At 49.9% G+C, this 20,794-nt stretch overlaps 1 protein-coding gene across 2 annotated transcripts in view; it reads left to right on the forward strand.

The window, feature by feature from the left end:
* LOC147705789 (bactericidal permeability-increasing protein-like) overlaps positions 1-20,794 on the forward strand; it is a 408,685-nt gene that overhangs the window by 364,998 nt on the left and 22,893 nt on the right. For both annotated transcript variants that reach the window (XM_086932245.1, XM_086932244.1), the window contains one exon: positions 20,302-20,365. In XM_086932245.1, the coding sequence (XP_086788371.1) occupies positions 20,302-20,365 (64 nt within the window). The remainder of the gene's footprint in view (positions 1-20,301; positions 20,366-20,794) is intronic.

Genomic DNA, 20,794 nt, shown 5'->3' on the forward strand with positions numbered 1-20,794 from the left:
TGCTGCTATGGAAAGTTCAAATTGATGATATATAGAAAAGCAACAGTTTAGTTAAAATATAGAAAATGGCTGCTTTTACTTGACTTGGATCTATTGCTTTTACATTTTTTTTTTTGATGATACAAGTTTGATACTGTTTCATTGCTGGAAAGTTAGGGGCAACTTTATCTACTTCCCTGGAGTATATGGATGTATTCTTGGTTAAACTGGTCCCCCAATGGTAAAACTTTCTACCAACATTCTAGTCTGTGGTTCTGTTGATGCAAGATCGGATGTATACCTGCCCAACATTGTGCCAGATGTCTAGGTTCCCCCTTAAACAGTCAGAACACAGCAGATATGTAGACTTCTGTAGTAGGGGATCTCTGTGTATAGTCATAATCTAGTGAATAGTCCCGCCCATGTGCGTGGACCCCGGAGCAATCAAAAATAATCTCTTAAGCTGTCTTCATCGCAGTCCTGCATAGACAGTTAAGAGAGAATTAAAGACAATAATGCAGCCTGTACCTACAAGGCTACACTGTCCAGTACTTCAACTAGAAATGCCAAGGATATAACACAAATAACACATTTAATACAATTTGTCAAGTTTCACTCATAGAGAAACTTTATTCCCCTCACCAAATCCTTGGAATGATAGAGAGGAAGGGATGGACAGACAAGCCTCCATAGGCTGCCATTATGTGTCTGTAAAAAAGGATACCGTGCCTTTAAGGAACTCTCTAGAGACCCTCTGTATCCCAGCATGCACAGCCCCTTCCTTTTACTTTCAGTTCTTTTTTCCGGCTCCTGCTAGCAGGACCCTGGAGCATTGAGCTCTCCCTTTTCGGGTGTTTTGTGTAATTTTTGACACTTTTGAAGTGTTAGAGTGTGTTCACTCGACGTATATTTGCTTCTTCTTCACTTTACTGGAGTTTTGGGTGGTTTTGTCAAATATGCCTGCCTTATTTTAGAAATTCCCAGAGTGTGCCAGGAAAAAGGCAAGATCTGATCCACACAGGGTGTGTATCCTGTGTCTCCATTCTTCTCATATTCCTGGGACCTGTGACGTCTGCCTGCAGTATTCCAGTAGGACCCTGAAGGACCGAAATAAGATCAGGCTCCAAGGACTGGAGCAAAGAAAGCAGCAAGGTCAAGGTGGGTCTGGGCAGGAAGGGGCTTCTTCCTCTGCCCGTACTGCAGCCTCTGGGGGGCGTCCCAGTAAGAAGAAGGCCAGAAAACGCCACCGGTCTCCATCAGCGTCGATAGCCTCGACGTCGGCGTCGAGAGGAATGACCACGGTCTGCTCCCCGTCTCCCCAGGGCTCTGGGTCAAAGCGACGTCCATGTTCGACATCGAGGGGATTGACGTCGAGACCCCAGAGGAGGTCGACGTTGAGGACTGCTTCGTCGTCGAGCCATCCTCGAAGTCGAGAGGGTTCAAGGCGTCACCGGCATTTGACATCGACTCGACGTTCGACGTCGAGAAGGAGATCTTCGAAGTTGAGAAGAAGATCATCGCCATCGAGAAGGCAACCATTGACATCGAGAAGACGTTCTTTGGCGTCGAGAAGGAGATCATCGACGCGAGAAGACGTTCGTCAACGTCAAGACGGCGATCTTCGACGTCGAGACGGCAGTCATCGACATCAAAAAGACGCTCAGCGTCAAGGAGGAAAGCATCGTCCTCCAGGAGGCGTTCCAAGGCCAGGACTGTGTCCTCGGTGTCCCCCCTTCAGGTCAGGCGAAGAAAAGAAAGAAGGAGGCTCTGGGCTCGGAGCACTCACAAGTCTATTCGCCCTCCTAGCCGAGGTCACCTACACCTCCTCCGTTACCCAAGGACCCTCCTCCACGTAACCTGACACCTCCTCCGCCACCTGTTCCTCCTCATCGCCCTCCACCTCCTACACCGCCACCTCCCCCCAGGTCGGTCTTGTTACCTCATCTCCAGACGCCGCCTACGGGGCCACCACAACCTAGGCTTCCGTTTAGGCCTCCACAGCGCCCTCCGTTACGGCCCGTGGACCGTCCGAGGCCGAGGAGGTCGAGATCTCGCTCCAGGCGGAGGGATAGATCCAGGTGCGCCGTCGCTCTTCTACAAGATCCAGACGGCGCCACAGGAGGGACCGGTCGAGGTCCCGCTACACGGATTCCTCCGGTACCAGGGACTATTCACCTACCCTGTCGGACTCCCCTCGGACGAGGGTGTCTCCAGTAGACGACATAGTCTCCTTCCAGGACGTATTGCTGCGAGGGGCGGCTAAGCTGGGCATCACGCTCACTGTGCCCACGCCATTGACTTCCGTCATTTTTGAAACTCTGCACAAGAAGCAGTTGCCCGTTGCTGCCCTTAGTGCCTGGACTGGGGGAATCTGCCATGGAGTTGTTCCTCACTCCTGGGGCTACGAGGTCGGCACCTTCAAGGCTGCAGAAGAAATATAAGGCTCCTGACTCGGACCCAGCATTTCTTCGGGGGGATCCCACGCCTGACTCTGTGATTGTGACGGCATCCAGAAAACAGCACGCCACCACCCCATCATCGACTTTGCCTCCTGACAAGGAGACCCGCTGGATGGATTCGGCAGGCAGGAAGGTCTGCGGGACGGCCTCCACATTGATGAAGGCCGTCAGTGCCTCAGCCCTGTTGGGACGTTACGATCGGGCTCTGTGGGAGTCCCTCCAACAGTTTTCGGAACACCTTTCCCGGGAAAAAAGGAAAGATTTTCAGGAGATCCCTGCTGAAGGCCTGCTGGTTTCCAACCAGGTGATAAGTTCGGCTGCGGATTCTTCCCTCTTGGCAGCCCACGGGTACTGCCATGGGGTCAACCTGAGGCGCCATGCCTGGCTGCGTCTTACATCCTTGAAGCCCGAGGCGCAGCAGAGAGTTGCTAACCTTCCCTTTTTGGGCGAGACCCTCTTCGGGAAACATGGGGACGACGAGATGGCCCGCATGAAGGCGGAGGCGGAAACCGTGACGGCTGTCGGGTTGGAAAAGCCTAAGGAACAGAAAAAGATCTTCCGCCCGTTCCAGAGGCGGTACGGGGCACAAGGCAGAGGGCAAGGTCGACAGGCTGGACAGCAACAACAACAGCAGCAGTTCCAGCGGAAACCGTTCCAAAAGCGCCAGAGGGGCCGAGGCGGTCAACAGTCTTCCTCCGCAACCAAAGGCCCAGCAGGGTCTAGGCCCTGAGCTGTTACTTCCCCTTCATCCGTTACCCACTCCGGTGGGGGAAGCATTCAACATTACCTGGCAGAATGGAGAAACATTACTCAGGACAAGTGGGTGCTGAATATTGTTTGCAATGCATACAGTCTTCGTTTCCCCACCCCGCCTCCAGCAATTTCACCGGTCAGCTCGCAGTTCCAACTGCGTGAGCTCCAGGCGGTTGCCGATACCCTGTTATGAAAAAGGGCGATAGAAGACGTCCCTCTGTCTCAAAGGGGAAAGGGTCTTTACTCACGCTTCTTCCTAGTGCAGAAGAAGGACAAGAACGAGTTCAGACCCATTCTGGATTTGCGACAAGCAAACAAGTGGATTCACAGGGAGAAGTTTTGCATGCTGTCTTTGCACCAGATTTATCCTCAGCTGCAGAGACGAGACTGGCTGTGCGCGATAGATCTGCAAGATGCGTACTTCCATGTGCCCATTGCACGGAAACATCGGAAGTTCCTGCGCTTCCTCGTCAGCACCAATCACTATCAGTATACCGTACTACCGTTTGGGCTGAAGTCTACACCCAGGACTTTTTCGAAATGCATGGCTGTGGTAGCTGCGCACCTGAGAAATAACAAGGTGTTTGTCTACCCGTGCCTGGACGATTGGTTGATCAAAGCCTCCACCTTCCAGGAAGCGCAATTGCACTTCAACAGGACAGCCGTCCTGCTGAACCGAATGGGGTTGCACATAAATCTGTCCAAGTCTGTCCCGATTCCTGTACAGTGCATACAGTACTTGGGAGCCTCATTCAATACGCTATCAGCAAGCGTGTCTCCTTCGGAGGAGAGAAGCTTATCCATCCTTTGGAAGGCTCAGGCTCTCATAGCTGCTCCATCTACAACAGTGAGGGCGGTGTCTTCTCTACTGGGATCAATGGCCTCTTGTATCTTCCTCACTCCGCACGCGCGCCTACACATGAGGCCGCTACAGGAATGTTTGGAGGACCAGTGGGACCAGAGGAAAGGGTGTTGGGATGACAGGATTCAGTTGTCTCTTCATGCCCAACAGTCCCTGAGATGGTGGTGCTCAGCAAAGAATCTCCTCAGAGGGGTTCCTTTCCACAAGGACATCCCGACTCAGACTATTGTTACGGATGCGTCTCTCCTGGGCTGGGGAGCGCACTCAGACCATCTACAGATCCAGGGAACGTGGTCTCTGTCAGAGACAACGTATCACATCAATTTCCTGGAACTCAGAGCTGTTCACTTGGCACTGAAGACCTTTCTTCCGTCCTTTCAGACCAGATCCTTGCTTGTACAGACGGACAATACGACCATGATGTATTACCTCAACAAGCAGCGGGCTCGAGATCACGCGCACTGTCACGGGGAGCGTAGTCAATCTGGCACTGGCTGTTAGCCAGAGGACTGACGATAATGGCAACTCATTTGCCAGGTGTGTAGAATGTTCAGGCGAACTCCCTCAGCAGGTTGCTTCACGGAAACCACGAGTGGGTCATAAAGGACGAGGTGCTCGACGACATCTTCGCCAGGTGGGGCACTCCAGAAGTGGATCTATTCGCCACCGCCGAAAACAGCAAATGCCACGACTTCTCCTCGAGGTATTACCACCGGGGGACTCTGGGGAACGTGTTATGAATCAGCTGGTCGAACAGCTTTCTGTACGCTTTTCCTCCCATTCCCCTGATTCCGGCGGTGCTCATCAAGCTGGCCCGATCCCGGGCGCAGATGATCCTCATTGCACCGGAATGGCCCAGACAGTGGTGGTTCACGGACCTGCTTCACCGGTCGATCCTACCTCATCGGCGGCTGCCGTGTCAGCCGGACCTTCTCACGAACTTCGGGGGTCAGATGGTGCACCCCAACCTCTCATTGTTGAGTTTGGCGGCATGGCTCCTGAGATAGTGCAATATGGCCACTTGAATCTTCCTGAGGATTGAATGGACATATTGAAGGAGGCTAAGAGGTCATCTACCAGGACATTATATGCTTACAAGTGGAAGAGATTCTGCATCTGGTGCATGTCTAAGAACTATGATCCGACGACCTGCAAGGAGGATGTTATCCTTCCATACCTTCTGCATCTGGCTCAGTCTGCCCATAATTTCCATTCCATTAAGGTTCATCTGGCTGAATTGACTGCTTACAGAAAATACCCTTCGCAGACATCCTTCTTCCAGATTCCTGTGATTAAGGATTTTTTGGAAGGGTTGAAGAAGGTGTTCTCTCCTGTTCGGCTTCTTTCACCTTCATGGGAACTGAATGTGATGCTGTCCAGGCTGATGAAGGAGCCTTTCGAACCCATTCATAAGGCTTCACTGCAGCACCTATCTTGGAAGGCGGCGTTCCTTGTGGCCATTACATCGGCCTGCAGGGTGAGTGAGATTCAGGCATTGTGTTGCCAGGAACCTTACACTGTATTTCATGCTGCTAAGGTTGTAATGCGTACTCACCCTAAGTTCCTTCCCAAGGTGATTTCTGATTTTCATGTTAATCAGACTATAACTTTACCAACATTTTTCCAGAATCCTTCCAGTCCAGCGGAACGTTCTCTTCATTCCCTGGATGTCAGAAGGGTGTTAAAATTCTATCTGGATAAGACCAAGGATATTCGTAGATCCTACCAATTGTTTGTCAACTATGGGTCGGTTAGGACTGGTCTGGCTACTTCGAAACAGTCCATCTCTAGGTGGATTGTGTCATGTATCCAGCTCTATTATTAGAAAGCGAATAAGACCTTAGGGGGTAAGCCTAAGGCTCATTCTACCAGGGGCAAAGCAGCTACAACAGCTTTGCTTCTAAATGTTCCCATTGCAGAGATCAGCAGGGCTGCCACTTGGAAGTCGGTCCACACCTTTGCTAAGCATTACTCTCTGGATTCTGATGCCAGAGCAGATGCTCAGGTTGGGCAGGCTTCGTTGCGGAATCTGTTCGCACAATAGTGGTGTTGTCTATTTTTCTCCACCGCCGGGTTGTTTTTTGGATGGGCTTGCCATTCTATTCACTAGATTATGACTATACACAGAGATCCCCTACTACAGAAGGAGTAGTTTCTTACCTGTAACTCCAGTTCTGTAGTAGGGGTATCTCTGTTATAGTCATAAGCGCCCGCCCTCCTCCCCGGTGGGGAAGATGGTACTGTGATGTATGCTACAGGCCTTGCTTTATGCACCTTCAAAAAGAACTGAAAGTAAAAGGAAGGGGCTGTGCATGCTGGGATACCGAGGGTCTCTAGAGAGTTCCTTAAAGGCACGGTATCCTTTTTTCCAGACACATAATGGCAGCCTATGGAGGCTTGTCTGTCCATACCTTCCTCTCTATCATTCCAAGGATTTGGTGAGGGGAGGAAAGTTTCTCTATGAGTGAAACTTGACAAATTGTATTAAATGTGTTATTTGTGTTATATCCTTGGCATTTCCAGTTGAAGTACTGGACAGTGTAGCCGTGTAGGTACAGGCTGCATTATTGTCTTTAATTCTCTCTTAACTGTCTATGCAGGACTGCAATGAAGACAGCTTAAGAGATTATTTTTGATTGCTCCGGGGTCAACGCACATGGGCGGGACTATTCACTAGATTATGACTATAACAGAGATACCCCTACTACAGAACTGGCGTTACAGGTAAGAAACTACTCCATACTGAGGGACCAGAGAACGGCTCAATACCAAGAACACTGCTCAGTTCTCTGGTATCTCACACTCGAGTGGGTGCAATATTCCCTCTGGACCCTGAATTGACTAATGATCCTACTGCAGTGGGCGATCTCTTAATTAAATCTCCTTTTTCATCCAAAGTCCTATGATACAAATCCATTTTATCAAAGGGGCATCATTTTGCCTTCTTGGGTAGCTTCTGTCTTTGTTCACCAGAAGCCCCCTTGAAAGGCTGCTGCATTTCAGTGCTAGAACAGTGCTCCCTGTGGGGGAAAACCACTATGAACTCCTTAATTCAATGTCTCTGTCTGCTTCCCACCTTTGAATGGTCTCAATCCTTCATGCCACTCTGGCTACTTCTTCCATCCCCATTATTATCCCTATTCCCCTTCCCCTTCACTGTACCAATATCACTTAATCTCCTTATCTCTGTGCTTGCCGTAACTCGGCCCCCCTAAGCCTACCCCTAAATCACCTTCATGTTTCTGCATCTGCTCCATTTTGCACTATGACCACCTTCCTGTCCACGCCAAAATTATTGTGTCTCTTTGGAGCAGTTCCCATGTCTGCTCCTCTTTGCACTTTCACTGCCACAGACCGCTTTCCGGTCACTGTTCCTACTCACTTTCCTCTCCCTTTGCCCCAGCTCACCTACCCAAAACTTCAACTTTCCTTACTGCTTCTGCGCCCATCTTCCTAGCACTGTCCTACAATTGCCTCTCCTTCCTGTCTCTGTCTCTTCTACACCACTTGTCTCTGTGCCTGTGTAGTCCCTAAGATCTACTCTTATTAGGTGTTTTGTGTGAGGGAGGTACATAGAAAAAGGGGCCCTTTGTGCAGCTAGTCTGTGTCTGACTTTATCTAAATCTGATTATGTTCTCAGCCTATACACTTTTACAGTGAGGCTTGGTGCTTGCATTTCATTTACGTTGATGTGCATTTAGTGGCAACCAGTTTGTCATGGATCCTAGTGCAAGGAGGGAAATATCTATCCTGGTTGCTGTTTCATCTGTGAAATACAGCAATAATCAGGGTTCAGTGAGGCCCTGTTGCCACTGTGCCTGCTGTACCATTACAAGCTACAAGCGTGTGTGTGTGAGAAAATGTTCATGTCGGGATCAGAGTTCCATGTTAGGTGGTAATTACCATGTCTGATAATTACAGGGTCCATTAAATATCTCACTGTTGGCCTACTCGTGGAAAATTATCCCAAAACATTTCACTTTTTTCTCCTAGTCTTTGCGGACTCTCTCTGCATAACCTTAGGAAACTAGACACCTTTCTCCTATACGGCAGAGGGATGGTACGGGTGCCTGCCTTGCCCGCATTGGCCTGGGGTTGAAAATAAAATGGGATTTTGGTGCCGTACCTCCGTGTGCCCTGTAAAAAGATACACCATTTACTCAGAGCGGGTACAGCCACCAGATAGCTATCCACCCTATATCAGGTCTGCCATGGCAGGCCTGTGGGACACCATTTGGCCCCTGTCTAGGTTGGCGCCACTTACACAGCCAACCTGTAGTGGTCCATCCCACATCATGGGGGCACCCCCCAAGGAATCCCTGGTAGGCAGAAGGCTAGGTGGACACATATGGATGTTCCCTGCCCAGGTATTGTGGTACCCCCAATGTAACTTCCCCTGCCTTAGAATTCAGCTCTCTCCATGGATACTCCTAGGGAATAAACGAATCTCTGGAAGGACCTCAGGGCCTCTGCGCCTCCTCACTGTCAAAGCCCTGGGGAAGTGGGTGTGTCTTCCTACACAGGTGAGGAAGAGGCCCTTCTGCGCAGTTCCAGAACATGGGCTGGTCTGCCAACGCTCCGACCCTGTTGCTGTTTTGGATTTAGACACCACCTACTGTGGCAGGATGGAGGATGCACCCTGGTACCTATGGCATGTTGGATAGGAGCCCAGGCCTGCCATTGTGCGCTGATGAGCGTTCACCTGCATCCCCGGTGTTCTAACCTCTGGGTCCCATTGCAGACAGACCTACAATTTACAGAGACATCTGTGGTTCAAAGGGAAACCCCCTAAAGCACCCCGACTTTAAAGACACACAACAGCATGACTACGGATATCATCCTTTAGCAAGTGGTGAGATATGCTTGTGGGGACGTGGTACGGAGAACCCGGACTGCGTGGGGCACATTGTAGGAGTACTCTTTTGTGCGCATGACGGATAACTGTAGGAATAGGGACTGGCCTAGGGTGTGGACATGCTGAAGTGTGGCACCCTGAAGTGTGCTTTCCAAGGGCCTGACCGTGGGCCTCTTGTTCTCCCAGAGATCTCAGGGAGATCAAAGATCACCCCCGAGGGACCTACACCATCTATCTGTGACATCTAGCGAGCGGTGCCCTCTCAAGTGCCCCTCTCGGCTACTAAATCTAAACTGGAAGCGGGGTGTGAGCGTGGACCTAAGACTTGTGTCTGTAGTCCGGACAGCCTAGTGCAGAGCATCAGAAATCTTGTCTGCATCTAAGGCATGTGGTTCCCCTACTGCGTGAATCACAACACTCATATGCTTCTAGTGGTGGTGAGCTGCTTCACCGGTTGTGGGACCCCTTGCGGCCCGTTTTGTCAATCATGCCGCATTTCTCTTGTGCACTCTCCTATTGGCACTTACGTCTGAGGCTATAAGTTGCACACAGATCTCTGCAGGAGGCGCTCATACCGACCATGCTTTACCTTCAAGCACTGGTGTTTTTCAACCTTCCATATTGTATGTTTTTGGTTGTTCTCTTGGCTTTCTACCCAGCACATTAGAGCAGGCCCGAACAAAGCCCACCCTGTCCATAATTTTAGGAAGTGTGTAGAACTGCGCCTGTTGCTCCCAGCTACAGCCAGCTAGTAGTACCCTGGCATGCCAAGTGTGCCATACATGCCTTAAGCGTCCCTGGATCTCCCAGGTTTGGCACCAAGAACCAGCAATAAATGTGGTGCAGTGGTTCCCACAGATATCTGAGCGCAGTGCCAATGTACCTGCTACACTACAGCTGTGGTCCGTGCAGGTAACAGCAGTGGGCTGCGTGAGGGGGGGGTGGCGGGGCGGATTTCCAGTGACGATGCCCAGGGAAGAATAAATAAATAATAACTTTTTCCTCAGCATTGGCCCTCGAAATCCCTCCCACCCCCCACTCGGCCCCACTGCTGTTACCTGCACGGACCGCTGCTGCACTACAGAAACGCAGCACCCTGAGCTGACAGCTCACTAACTCACATCTCCTGTGGACGAAGGGGCATATTAACAAGGAACTGGGAAAATTAACGCTAAGGGTGCTTAGCGTAAATTTCTTTAACGCCCGCTATCGCTGGATTATATCGCCTGTTTATCGCGTTATTAGCAACGCTAACCGTCTAGGGGATAAAAATCCAGCGATAGCGGCATTTTGGGAAGTTATCGCTGGTAATGCAGCGATAAAACTACAAGGATAGGGATATCCTTGTTGATAGCCCATGGTGGATTTAGCCATGTAATCCACCTCCCATTGGATTACATGGCTAAATCTGAAAATTAGCAGATGTAAAAAAGCAGCGTTAACCGTGGTTAGCGCTGCTTTTTTTGTCTCTAACAGAATTAGCATGAAGCTTGATAACAGGAGAAATATCGCTTAGCGGCATTTCTCCTATTATTTTGCACTGCAACACCCACTTTGCATCTGAGTAGAGATACAAAGGGAAGAGTAGTGAAAAAGGGTGCTAACATGCGATTTTGCATGTCAGCACCCTGTTGTTGATAGGGTGATATGTTTATCTCCGCTTCTTTGGCTTTTAAAGCCAAAAAAGCGGAGATAAAACCCTTGTTCATATTCCCCAAAGCTTTTAATGACGCACCATGAAATTACAGGTTGACAGTTTTTTCTGGTGCACAAAACAGACACAGGTATTCTGATAGAATCAGTGTGTCCTGAGACACCGAATGTAAAAAGTATCTCTGCAAACACACCCAGGCGAGTGTGTACAACACCCAGCGTCGTGACTTAGCGGAGACACGGTCACAACGTGCATGCATCAGCCGACAGTGACCCTGGAACAGACTGAAAACCACTCTTCCCCCAAGAGTGGCGGGTTAGGGCTTTGCTCACCTTTTGCATTAGTTTTGGTTTGGTATGCGATGCGGTTATCTATTGTGTCTTAAGGAGCAACCGTTTCGCGCTTGGTTTCATTCTTTGTGGCTCTTTCCTATCACCCATATTTGATCGTTTAGAATAATCTATCATTATAATGTTTTGAAAACGTCCCTCAAGTTAACCTACGCCACGCTGTTCATCCATCCTAACACACACCAAGCGCTGTTACTTTTAAAGTGTTTCTGTTTTTCCCATGGACACGGCGGCTTCAGTTATTTTAACTACCCCCTCTACTATATGTTATTGTTTTTTATCTCCGGAAAACTTGTTGATTGCTCCTCACTGCTTCACTCAAGAATACCCCAATTACTCAAGGATTTATCAATACAATTCCCAGCCCAGCTCACAGAAGCAACTTCACCAAGTGTTCAGCGCTGTGGGAGCCAGTGGGCCCTCCCACCCGATCACACTGACGAAACATTTTACAAATAAAGCAATGAGCGCACAAGGCACGAGTCAGGGGTACACGCGGGTACACGGCGCCACCCACTATTTTCACAGGGTGGACGGCGTCCACCCTGCCGAGATGTTGGGCCCCACAGAAATATGTTGAACTTGTCTCAGTGCCATTTTCAGACACCGGGACAAGTTCAGCAGCTCCTGCACGTTGTCTGCTTTCCATTTCCAGCAGCAACGAGCAGGTCGTGGGGTGGGGAGGGGGGGGGGGAGGCTTGGAGGGGTTGGGTTCACCCCCTGGTGTGCTAAAGATAAAGGCAGGAGTTAAGGGGCCATCAGACCCAATAATTATGTTTTGCAAGAGCCAACATAATCTTCTATACTACTTGATTCAATTTTGGTACTAAACAAAACACAGATCTCCACAACAAATGTGTTAACCTCCAGAGCTATCTCACCATTATTATTTTTCCCTGAGATTTACTGGGCACCTCTGCAGCAGATGCCTTAACCCCATAACATTTTTTAAAATGCAGACTTTGCAACCAATTAAGCAGAACAAATCTACTACCATGCTTTTCCTTTTCACCAATTTCTTTGTGGCAGGGTTGAAAAAAAAAAGATTAGTTGAGGCCCAGATTTTGCTGCAGCTCCGTTTGTAGCGATACCGACGGCTAGCTGGAGTAATAGCCCAGTCAGACACATACCAGCCCATGGTTCCTGTATGCTCTCTTGTTCACAGATTCATCACCCAACAATGCAAATTATGTAGCGTTATATTTATGAGACCTACTGAAGGGTTGGTAGTGTGAGCATTTTTATTCTGTAAACCCTTTTTGTTAAAAACAGGCGTGCACCTGCGGTGGTGGTGGGGAAGGGGGCCTTGAGGGGGCATATCTTCCTACTCTTTCTGTCATGCAGAAGTATTATTTAAAGTTGCCTTTGGAAGCTCTCTGTGGACGAAGAATAACCAAATAAGAGTACACAAAATGTAATCGCTGTGTGGCACAGACAAGAACGATCACCTTTCTGTTTCAGTCTTTATGGGCTGTTAATGTGCTGAATTAAAGTTAGTGGTATTGTTTCCATCCCAATGTGCTGGCTGCCAGAAGTTTAAAGGTGTGAGCATGAAAGGTTTGTGAAACACTTAGGGGTATATTCACAAGGAGCTATCACCAAATTAACTGCACTTTATCTCAGCCAAAGTCGTGATAAATTTACCCCAGTATTCACAAGCAGGTCCTAACAGCCCACAGCGCCACTTTTCCCACGATAGCAGCCGCAAAAAACATTGCCACAGAGGACCCCCGCAACTATCGCTAATGAGACGCAGAGTAGGCGTTACCATGCACAAAGCTGCAACAACACCACACCTCAATATTCACAACAACCATACAGATCAGCGATAAGAACACAAAATACACAATAAGGCGCTTTGGCAGCAAGAATTTTACACCTGCTCTGACCTGGTGTAAAATCGGACGGCACCCTGCTTCACAATAGGGAGCCCAGTCCAGAGTCACAGCTGAAGTACAACAGACGCCATGGAGCCACTCATCATGCAGCACGGACACCCAAGGGGGCCAAAACATCCACCCGGCACACACCCCTGCACCACCACAAAGGCAGCACAGACAAAGACAGCTGCCCCCCAGGAAACGCACCTGCCTCACAGGCCTAACATCTGACAATGTCACTGTCCACTACAGGCTGAAAAGGACAACCATCCTACGTATCCTGGCCATCATCGCCTAATAGACCTAGGGCACCAACACAGTGGACAACCAAAAACCCACACCACACACAGCTGCTGGCTGTGCACCACCTGTTGGCCCCTGGCACACCCCAAACAACACCCGCCAGAGTCGGCGGAGTCTCACAGCCAGCCACATCCAAGACCCCCATGCCTGTTCTGGACATCACCATCACCCTGGCACCCCGGTCCCCGTATGGCCAACACAATGCGCAGGAACCGCTGGAGACCAAGCAAGGATCGTACGCCATAGCTTGATGCACGCACGTGTAGGGGCCAATCCACTGCACACATGTCCCACCTGTGCCCCCTGGTGACACAGCACACAATCAGCACAACAGGATGCACTTGTCACACATCAATGTGCAGACAACATCCGAACACCGTGGGACCTTCACCAATGTCGCCTCCAAATACACAGCCAGTGTGGGTGATCCCTTCTCCCTCCAATATTCCAACAGCAACCAGACATCCCAGGATGGCACAAAGGGAAATCCACAGCCCCTTGGAAACTTCCTAATTAACACCTCACTCACCTCAACTCCACAACCATGCAATCCACAACTTTGGGAATGCACACATCACAAGTCCACAACCAAGATGCATAACAACATGCCCACCCACCAGACACGATAGAACAACTCACAATGATAACCTGGGCAAGCCGTGAACATGACCAATCTATGGCATGGCACCTCAGCCACACAATAGAAGAATGTTGGGAGAGGAGGCAAACAGGCATATGTGAAGGATGCAGTAGAACCATGATTGGGAAAGTACACAATGCCAAGAGTGGCGGCGAAGTGCTGAACAAACCGCAGTATGTAGAACACAGCCATATCCATGGCGACATACACCTCTGGTTACTGGAGTGTAGTGGACAGTGAACACAACCATGTCACCCCAAACAGTGTGGGTCCTTGCTGAAAGGTTGCCTGCTGCGCCCTATCCGTAAGCGTGAGCAGAGTGCGATGGGCCGGCGTACGCCAGGCCAGCATAGAGGTGTGAATGAAAAGCACGTAGCCCTGGGTGTAGTCCTCTTCTGGAAAGCCCAACGTCTCTGCCAGGGCGGCGCCTCCCACCCTGCCACAAGGCCGATGCCGTCCTCGTTAGCGGAGTTGCCTGAGATCCTGTGCGCCTGCAATACCCCGGCCTGCTGGACCACAAACCTGTCAGGGCCGACCCTACAAAGACAGGCCACACTGTCATGGAGGGCCCACCACATGCCAGTGTAAGCTCCAAGCCTGAGGCCAGCCTTTCAGACCACGCTGTCCCGCGGACGCTGGCCCACATTACTCCTTTCGCGTTAACATATTCTACCCCAGTGGGTCCCATATGTGAGACTGTCTCCTGGCTCCTGAATGGCAGTGATCCCAAATCTGCGACTGTGGCCACAGCACCAAACTCTCTTCGTTCAGTGAGGTATAGTTCCATATGCGCATCTTGCGACACATCCTGCCACAAACCCTGTCCAATGCCATCCGGTGAGCCGTGCTGCCACAAACCCTGTCCAACGTCATCCGGCGAACCGTGCTGCCACAAACCCTGTCCAACGCCATCCGGCGAGCCGTGCTGCCACAAACCCTGCCCAGTGCCATCCGGCGAGCCATGGATGAGGGACCAGGACAACCTTGCGGACCAGTAGGTCTCACATCCAGCACCTAGACGCGAATCACAAATGGCTAAGTACACACGAGTGGACGCAGGGAGAGGAGTAAGAGGAAGATACGGCTCAGTCCGGACGCAAGCCAGGTCACAGTCACAGAGGTGACTGAACGCATGGTGCCACTGAACCTGAACTACATAGGCCGGTGGGGCCCCCAACTTATGCCAGCAACACTTGGTAAATGGCCCGTGCTGTCCGCTGCCTCCGGCCTACACTGCTCTTGGCCTAGGTGGCGTTCGAGTAGGCCACAGATATGGAACTGAACATCCATTATGCCAAGGCAGATTACACATCATTACACGCAAGGACAGGCTTAAGAGGATATCTCCTTGCAATTTGGCGGAGAAAAAAGTATCATCGTTACAGAGGTGTTCGTACACTATCGACAACTGCCCTGGTGTCACTAGCGCTGTGCATCACAAGCCAAAGACATGTGGCTGTGGGCCACTGCTGACCGCTGCCTACGGCCTACACTGTGGTCCAATAGGTCACAGAGTTATGATTCAGCAATGGCGGAATCCATATCAGGGTACTGGCATCATCGCAGTCTGAATCCCCACTCCGCCCCCGTGCCACTAAGTCTGTGTCCAGCAATTCAAGGACATTCTCTGGTCAGACAGTGGTGACGTCTGAGCCAATGGACTAGTGGGCAGTTTTCACCCCCATGTAGCTGATACAGACTCGGTGGTGGCAACGGGCTGTCGCATTCCACTCCTCCATTTGCTGCTTCCTGATAAAATCAAACCTTTCGGCGTCTTGCCCTGGAGGACACATTCTACTGTCCCACCAAACACTCCGAAACAAACACCTAAGACAATGATGGTTACCCGCTCAGGTCGCATGGCCCATCTGACTGCATCGCAAGTCACTGTCCCATGGCTGGGTGCCTGTGTCACCCGGAGTGCATCCAGAGTCACTAACTCTGTGCTGGTCAAGTCCGGGACCCCTTCTCCGGGGCCATAGGCTGGCCCCTGAGGCTTGGCCCTTGGGCTCATCAATGCCATGACTCTGTGGCCTTGCACTGTACTCAGCCTCCGGGCCCAAATGCGTCCCACCAGGGCTCACACACCAAAGCAAGTCCAGACTGGCTCGGACGACGCATCACCACAGGAGACACATGTCACCACCGCCAGGACCACCTCCAAACGCCATCTGCCAGAGTTGAAGCGGTGGTCCAGACAGACTTCGTGGTTGCTGAGGCCTGTCGTGGATGCCATCTTCGGCCTGTTACCCTGCTCACCACTCCAGGTGCCAGTGACTCAGTGCACCGCAGGTCATTGTCCATAGCTGATTGTGTTTTGTGCTGTGGAGCGGTTGAGCAGGTATGTCACCTCAGACAGTGTGGGGGCCCTGAGACCTTGATGGTGAAGATGATGTAGGTATGACACAGCCCACTGCATCTGCATCAGGAATGTATCGAAGGGACACAGTGCAAGACATTTTCTGAACATGAGCGCGCTCATCTCTAGTGTCCACAGCCCAGTGCACTGTGACTCACGGACTCTTCTGTTTGCATGTTGGAAGTCCTCTGGACTTTATCTGGCTCACCCCATGTTTCTCATCAATTGACTCTGTATTCCATGTGTTTTCTGTTTGTGTTGCACTGGTGTCCAATGTCCAAGTGGTTGCCAACACCAGATATTCCGTGCAGGTTGGCTTACACTCACCCCACACACATCCAGCACAGGCATCACAGTACATGTGACCCTCCCAATAAAGGGGCCGGGCGCATGTGCCCGTAGCCAGTTCATCATGGTCTCTGCGTGTGTCCTTCTGGTCTTGTAGTATGCATGTGGTCCTTGGGCCCTACGACTTTACATTGTGCGGTGTATCACAGATGCAGACATGTCACCGGAGGCAGCGGGTTGCAGATTGGACATGCAGCTTTATCGTCACCCACTCCATTTGTTAGGGGACAGGCCAGGGCCATCATAGGCACAGCCAACATGTGTGTGTGACTGCTAATTGTGCGCCTCTGGGCTTGGTTCTGTGCTGTGCATGTGCATCTGCATGTGTCTCTATGGCAGCATGGGTCTCCTTAGTGGGGTGTGTTTGGGCCCTGTAGGGTGATTGACCCCTACGTATGTGTCCTGGTTCGCATTCCATGGGTTCGCCCCCCACTCACACCTGTTGGGCAACCTCCTTTTGGTGTGCTGACACACGCCATTGGGGTGCCATGTGTGGTTGGGTGAAGTGTCGTGAGCCAGCTGTGCCTGCGGGGGCTTCCTGCTGTGTGGTCTGTTGCAGGCTTGGTGTTCTCCTCTGAGTAGCTTGGCTGTCCGGGTCCTGGGGGGGTTGCGTGGGATGTCCATGAGCTGTTGTGGGGCGTCAGTGTTGATGGTGTGATGGCCCTCTCCGGCATCACTGATGTGTTGGGTTATGTGCTCTGCTGCAAGTGTTGTGTGCCCCTCTGCGATGTAAAGGGGAGGTGCATGTTGCCTTTTTGATGGCATATATGTTGGCGCATTGTGCTAGTTTGCATGCATACTGTTTGGAAGTGTACACTGTGACTTTTGGGGGGGTGCTGGATTGGTTGCTGGTAGTGTTATGCCACCTCGTTTGCGCTGGTCTTGTTTTCCTGCAGTCTGCACCCCGTCTTCCTCTCCCTCTTCTCCTTGGCCTTCCCCGACCACCTTGTTCCTTGCTGGTGGTGTGTGGGGGTTGTGGGGTTCGAGTAGGCCTCTGCGCTGTGTCAGGGTGCATCTATGTTGCTACGTGCTTTGGCTTGCTTCTGGTGTATATTCCACAGGGTTTTTATGGTTCATTGTCTCGCCAGACACGTGGGATTCGCAGGCCTGTGGCTAGTTTTCGCTACTTTTTGTCCCGCGGTTGGCCTCATCGCATATTTTGTTGCGTTTGTGCACTGCATTTTTGCGGCGTGGCATTGCTTTTCACGCGGACATTTGCCGCGTTATGTGGTGGCTATCGCATGCTACCGCCTTGTTGTGAATTCCACGTTGACACAGGGTTATTTTCACGCGATGGGCTGCAATGTTAAAAGTTGCGTTACGCTACTCTTGCCGTAGTTATCACACGTTCTTGTGAATATACCCCTTAGTTGACGCTCATGACAGGGAGGTGTCAGGGCCAGAGTTGCGACTTTAAAATGGTGGAATCAGGTGCGAATGTTGGTGTCGCCTTAGCACCCTGTGATTCTGGACAAATGAGTCACTTAATCTCCCCCCACCTCAAAATAATAATGTGACTTTGTGTAATGTAATTTGTGTTAATGTAAGCGCTCCCGTACCCTTGGTCTGAAAGAAGCAACTTCTCCAAGGACAACAAGCATTAACAAAGCCAATATGTCTTTCCTTTGCAACAGCCATTAGTTTTGAAAATGTCTTTTAGCCATTTTGTGCACCAGTATGGATGCTGTTCAGCATGGCTAAATGTTCTTGGCTTAGAATGGGGTGCAATAGTTTGGAGTGGGGTGGATTGGGGTAGGGCGGAATGGGGTAGTTTTAGGCGAAGTGAAGTGGGGTAGATTGGCGTAGAGTGGAATAGGGGGTAGAGTGGGGTGGATTGGGGTAGATTGGAGTGGGGGAGTTGGGTAAATTAGCGTGGTAGATTGGAGTAGGATAGAATTCATTGGGGTAGATTGGTGTGGAGTGGAGTAAAGTAGATTGGGGTAGATCAGTGTGGGGTTCATTTTAGTGGGGTAGATGGGAGTAGGACAGAGTTGCGTAGATTGGGATAGAGTGGTTTGGGGTAGATTGAGAAAGCGTGGCATGGGGTGTATTTGGGTACATTGGAAAGGAGTGAGGTAGATTGGAGTGGAGTAGATTGGGTGTATTATAGAAGGATAGGATGGATTGGAGTGGGGTATATTGGGATAGAGTGGAGTGGGGTAGACTGGGGAGTTGGGTAGATTGGAGTGGTGTGGGGCAGACTGGGTTGAGGTGTGGTAGATTAGGGTGGGGTGGAGTGGGGTAGATTGAGGTATATTGTGGCAGATTGGGGTATAGTGGAGTAGATCGTAGTGAAGTGGAGTTCACTGGACTGTAGAATATTGGGGTAGATGGCAGTGGGGTAGACTGGAATGGGAGTGAGTCGGATTGACTTGGGGTAGATTGGAGTGAAGTTGAGTAGATTGTGGTAGAGTGGGGTATGATGCAGAGAATAGGGTAGATTGGAGTGGGGTGGATTGAAGAGGGATGGAGTGGGATATATTGGGGTAGATTAAGTGGAGAGGAGTACATTATGAAAGAGTGGAGAGCAGTGTATTGGGGTAGATTGCAGTGGAGTGATGTCGATTGGAGTGGACAGGGGTAGATAGTAGTGCAGTAGATTAGGGTAGAGTGGAGTCAAGTAGATTGCAGTGGGATAGATTGGATGGATTATGGTAGGATAGATTGAAGTGAAGTGTGGTTGATTGTAGTGGAGTGGGGTACATTTGAGTGTGATACATAAGAGTGGGGTAGTTTGGAGTGGAGTAGATTGGCTAGGATATATTGAAGTGGGGTACATTGGAGTGAAGCAGATTAGATGGGGTGGATTGGTGTAGGGTACTTTGGGGTGAAGTGGGGTAGGTTAAATTGGAGTGTAATGGAGTGGGGTGGATTGGGGTGGAATAGGTTAGCACAGTTCATTTTTGTGTGTGCTAGAACAAAATATCCTATACCTTCTCTTACATGAATACTCAACCGGATTGTCACTTTAAATTTTCCCACTTTTAAGTAAGAGAAAGAAAAGCAAACACAAAGCTCCATCGAAGAGAGAGCTTTACATTTGACCTCTACCTTTGAATGCAAAGTAATTGTGACAAGATTAGAACAGGATTTAAAGGCCTGTTTACAGAAAGTGAGTTTGTGGAAGCATGCAGTAAACAAAATTTGGGCAACAGGAGGGACACATCTAAGCAGAATAGCATAAAGCTAAGAAAGCCAGCATAGGAAGTGAAAACATGTGTGTTACAAACCACAAGCTAATGGCAAGCAACAGGTGGAATGCATTCCTAGGCCAGCTTTCTGAATGTCCCAAAGATGTCTTTACAAAAGTAGACAGCCGCACCTCTGGTAGGCTTCAACCTAAAAAATGGAACTTACTTGGCACCTCATCATCGCGTTTTAACATGGCGTCCATATTAGGTGAAGGGAAATCCTCTACCAGCCAATAGGAGTGCAATACAAGCACTCTTTCAAGGAATCCCAAATCACCTGTCCAATAAAATCGAGTGCTCCTGCATCTTAACATATGGGCGGAGCCAAACCCCCTTGTGGTGATGCTCACACCTTTGTCTAGTGACAGCTGCCCTGTCTGCCAGATCATAGAAAGGGTAACTGATGGAGGACCATGACAGCTGACCGAGAACTTGAAAGGTCTCTGTTACCTTGCAGAAAGGTTTAATTCTCAAGAAATGGAGTATCAACATTTCAGGAACAGTTCCACCATTGCCCATACCATTCTTTTCCATAGTGTATGGTGTTGTAGGAGCATGTTTGCAGATGTGCCCAGATGATTTAAATAGTACATATGATTGATGATGATTGATATTAACAGCATTATCACTGCATTTCCACTGTTAGATTAATTTGTCCTTTTCCCTAGGTAGCGCTGTTGGATATTACTGTGAACTACTACATCTCTCACATTCTTCTTCCTCATGTTAATGGTAAGTTGCTAGCACATACAATTGTGCAAATGCAGTTCAGAGGAGGCTTGTGCTGTCTCTGAGTAAATGGCCGAAGTGGGCTAGGTAAATAGAGTGCGTGTGCTGAGAAGATGAAAATATGATAACGCATCTGGAAGAGGAAGAGTGGATGTTTGCTAAAGGATTCCCCACAATGAGTTGCGCCATAGTGGGTACTTGGGTCTAATATGTATGCGGCTATTGCTTCTGGCCATGTGGGTTGAAGGGGATCACTAAACTGGGTCAATTATTGATGATTAGAATTGGCAGGTTGCTACCTTTTTTGGTGAGCTTCCTATTGTGGGCTTTTATTTGGTGATGATTACATTTGCTTTGCATTTATTAAAACTGGGGATGTTCCGGAATACCTTTATTGACTGCTGTTCTTCTTCCTCTAGGCTCTTTTGAGTT

This window comes from Lissotriton vulgaris, chromosome 7 (assembly GCF_964263255.1).
Source record: "Lissotriton vulgaris chromosome 7, aLisVul1.2, whole genome shotgun sequence".
Lineage (NCBI taxonomy): Eukaryota > Metazoa > Chordata > Amphibia > Caudata > Salamandridae > Lissotriton > Lissotriton vulgaris.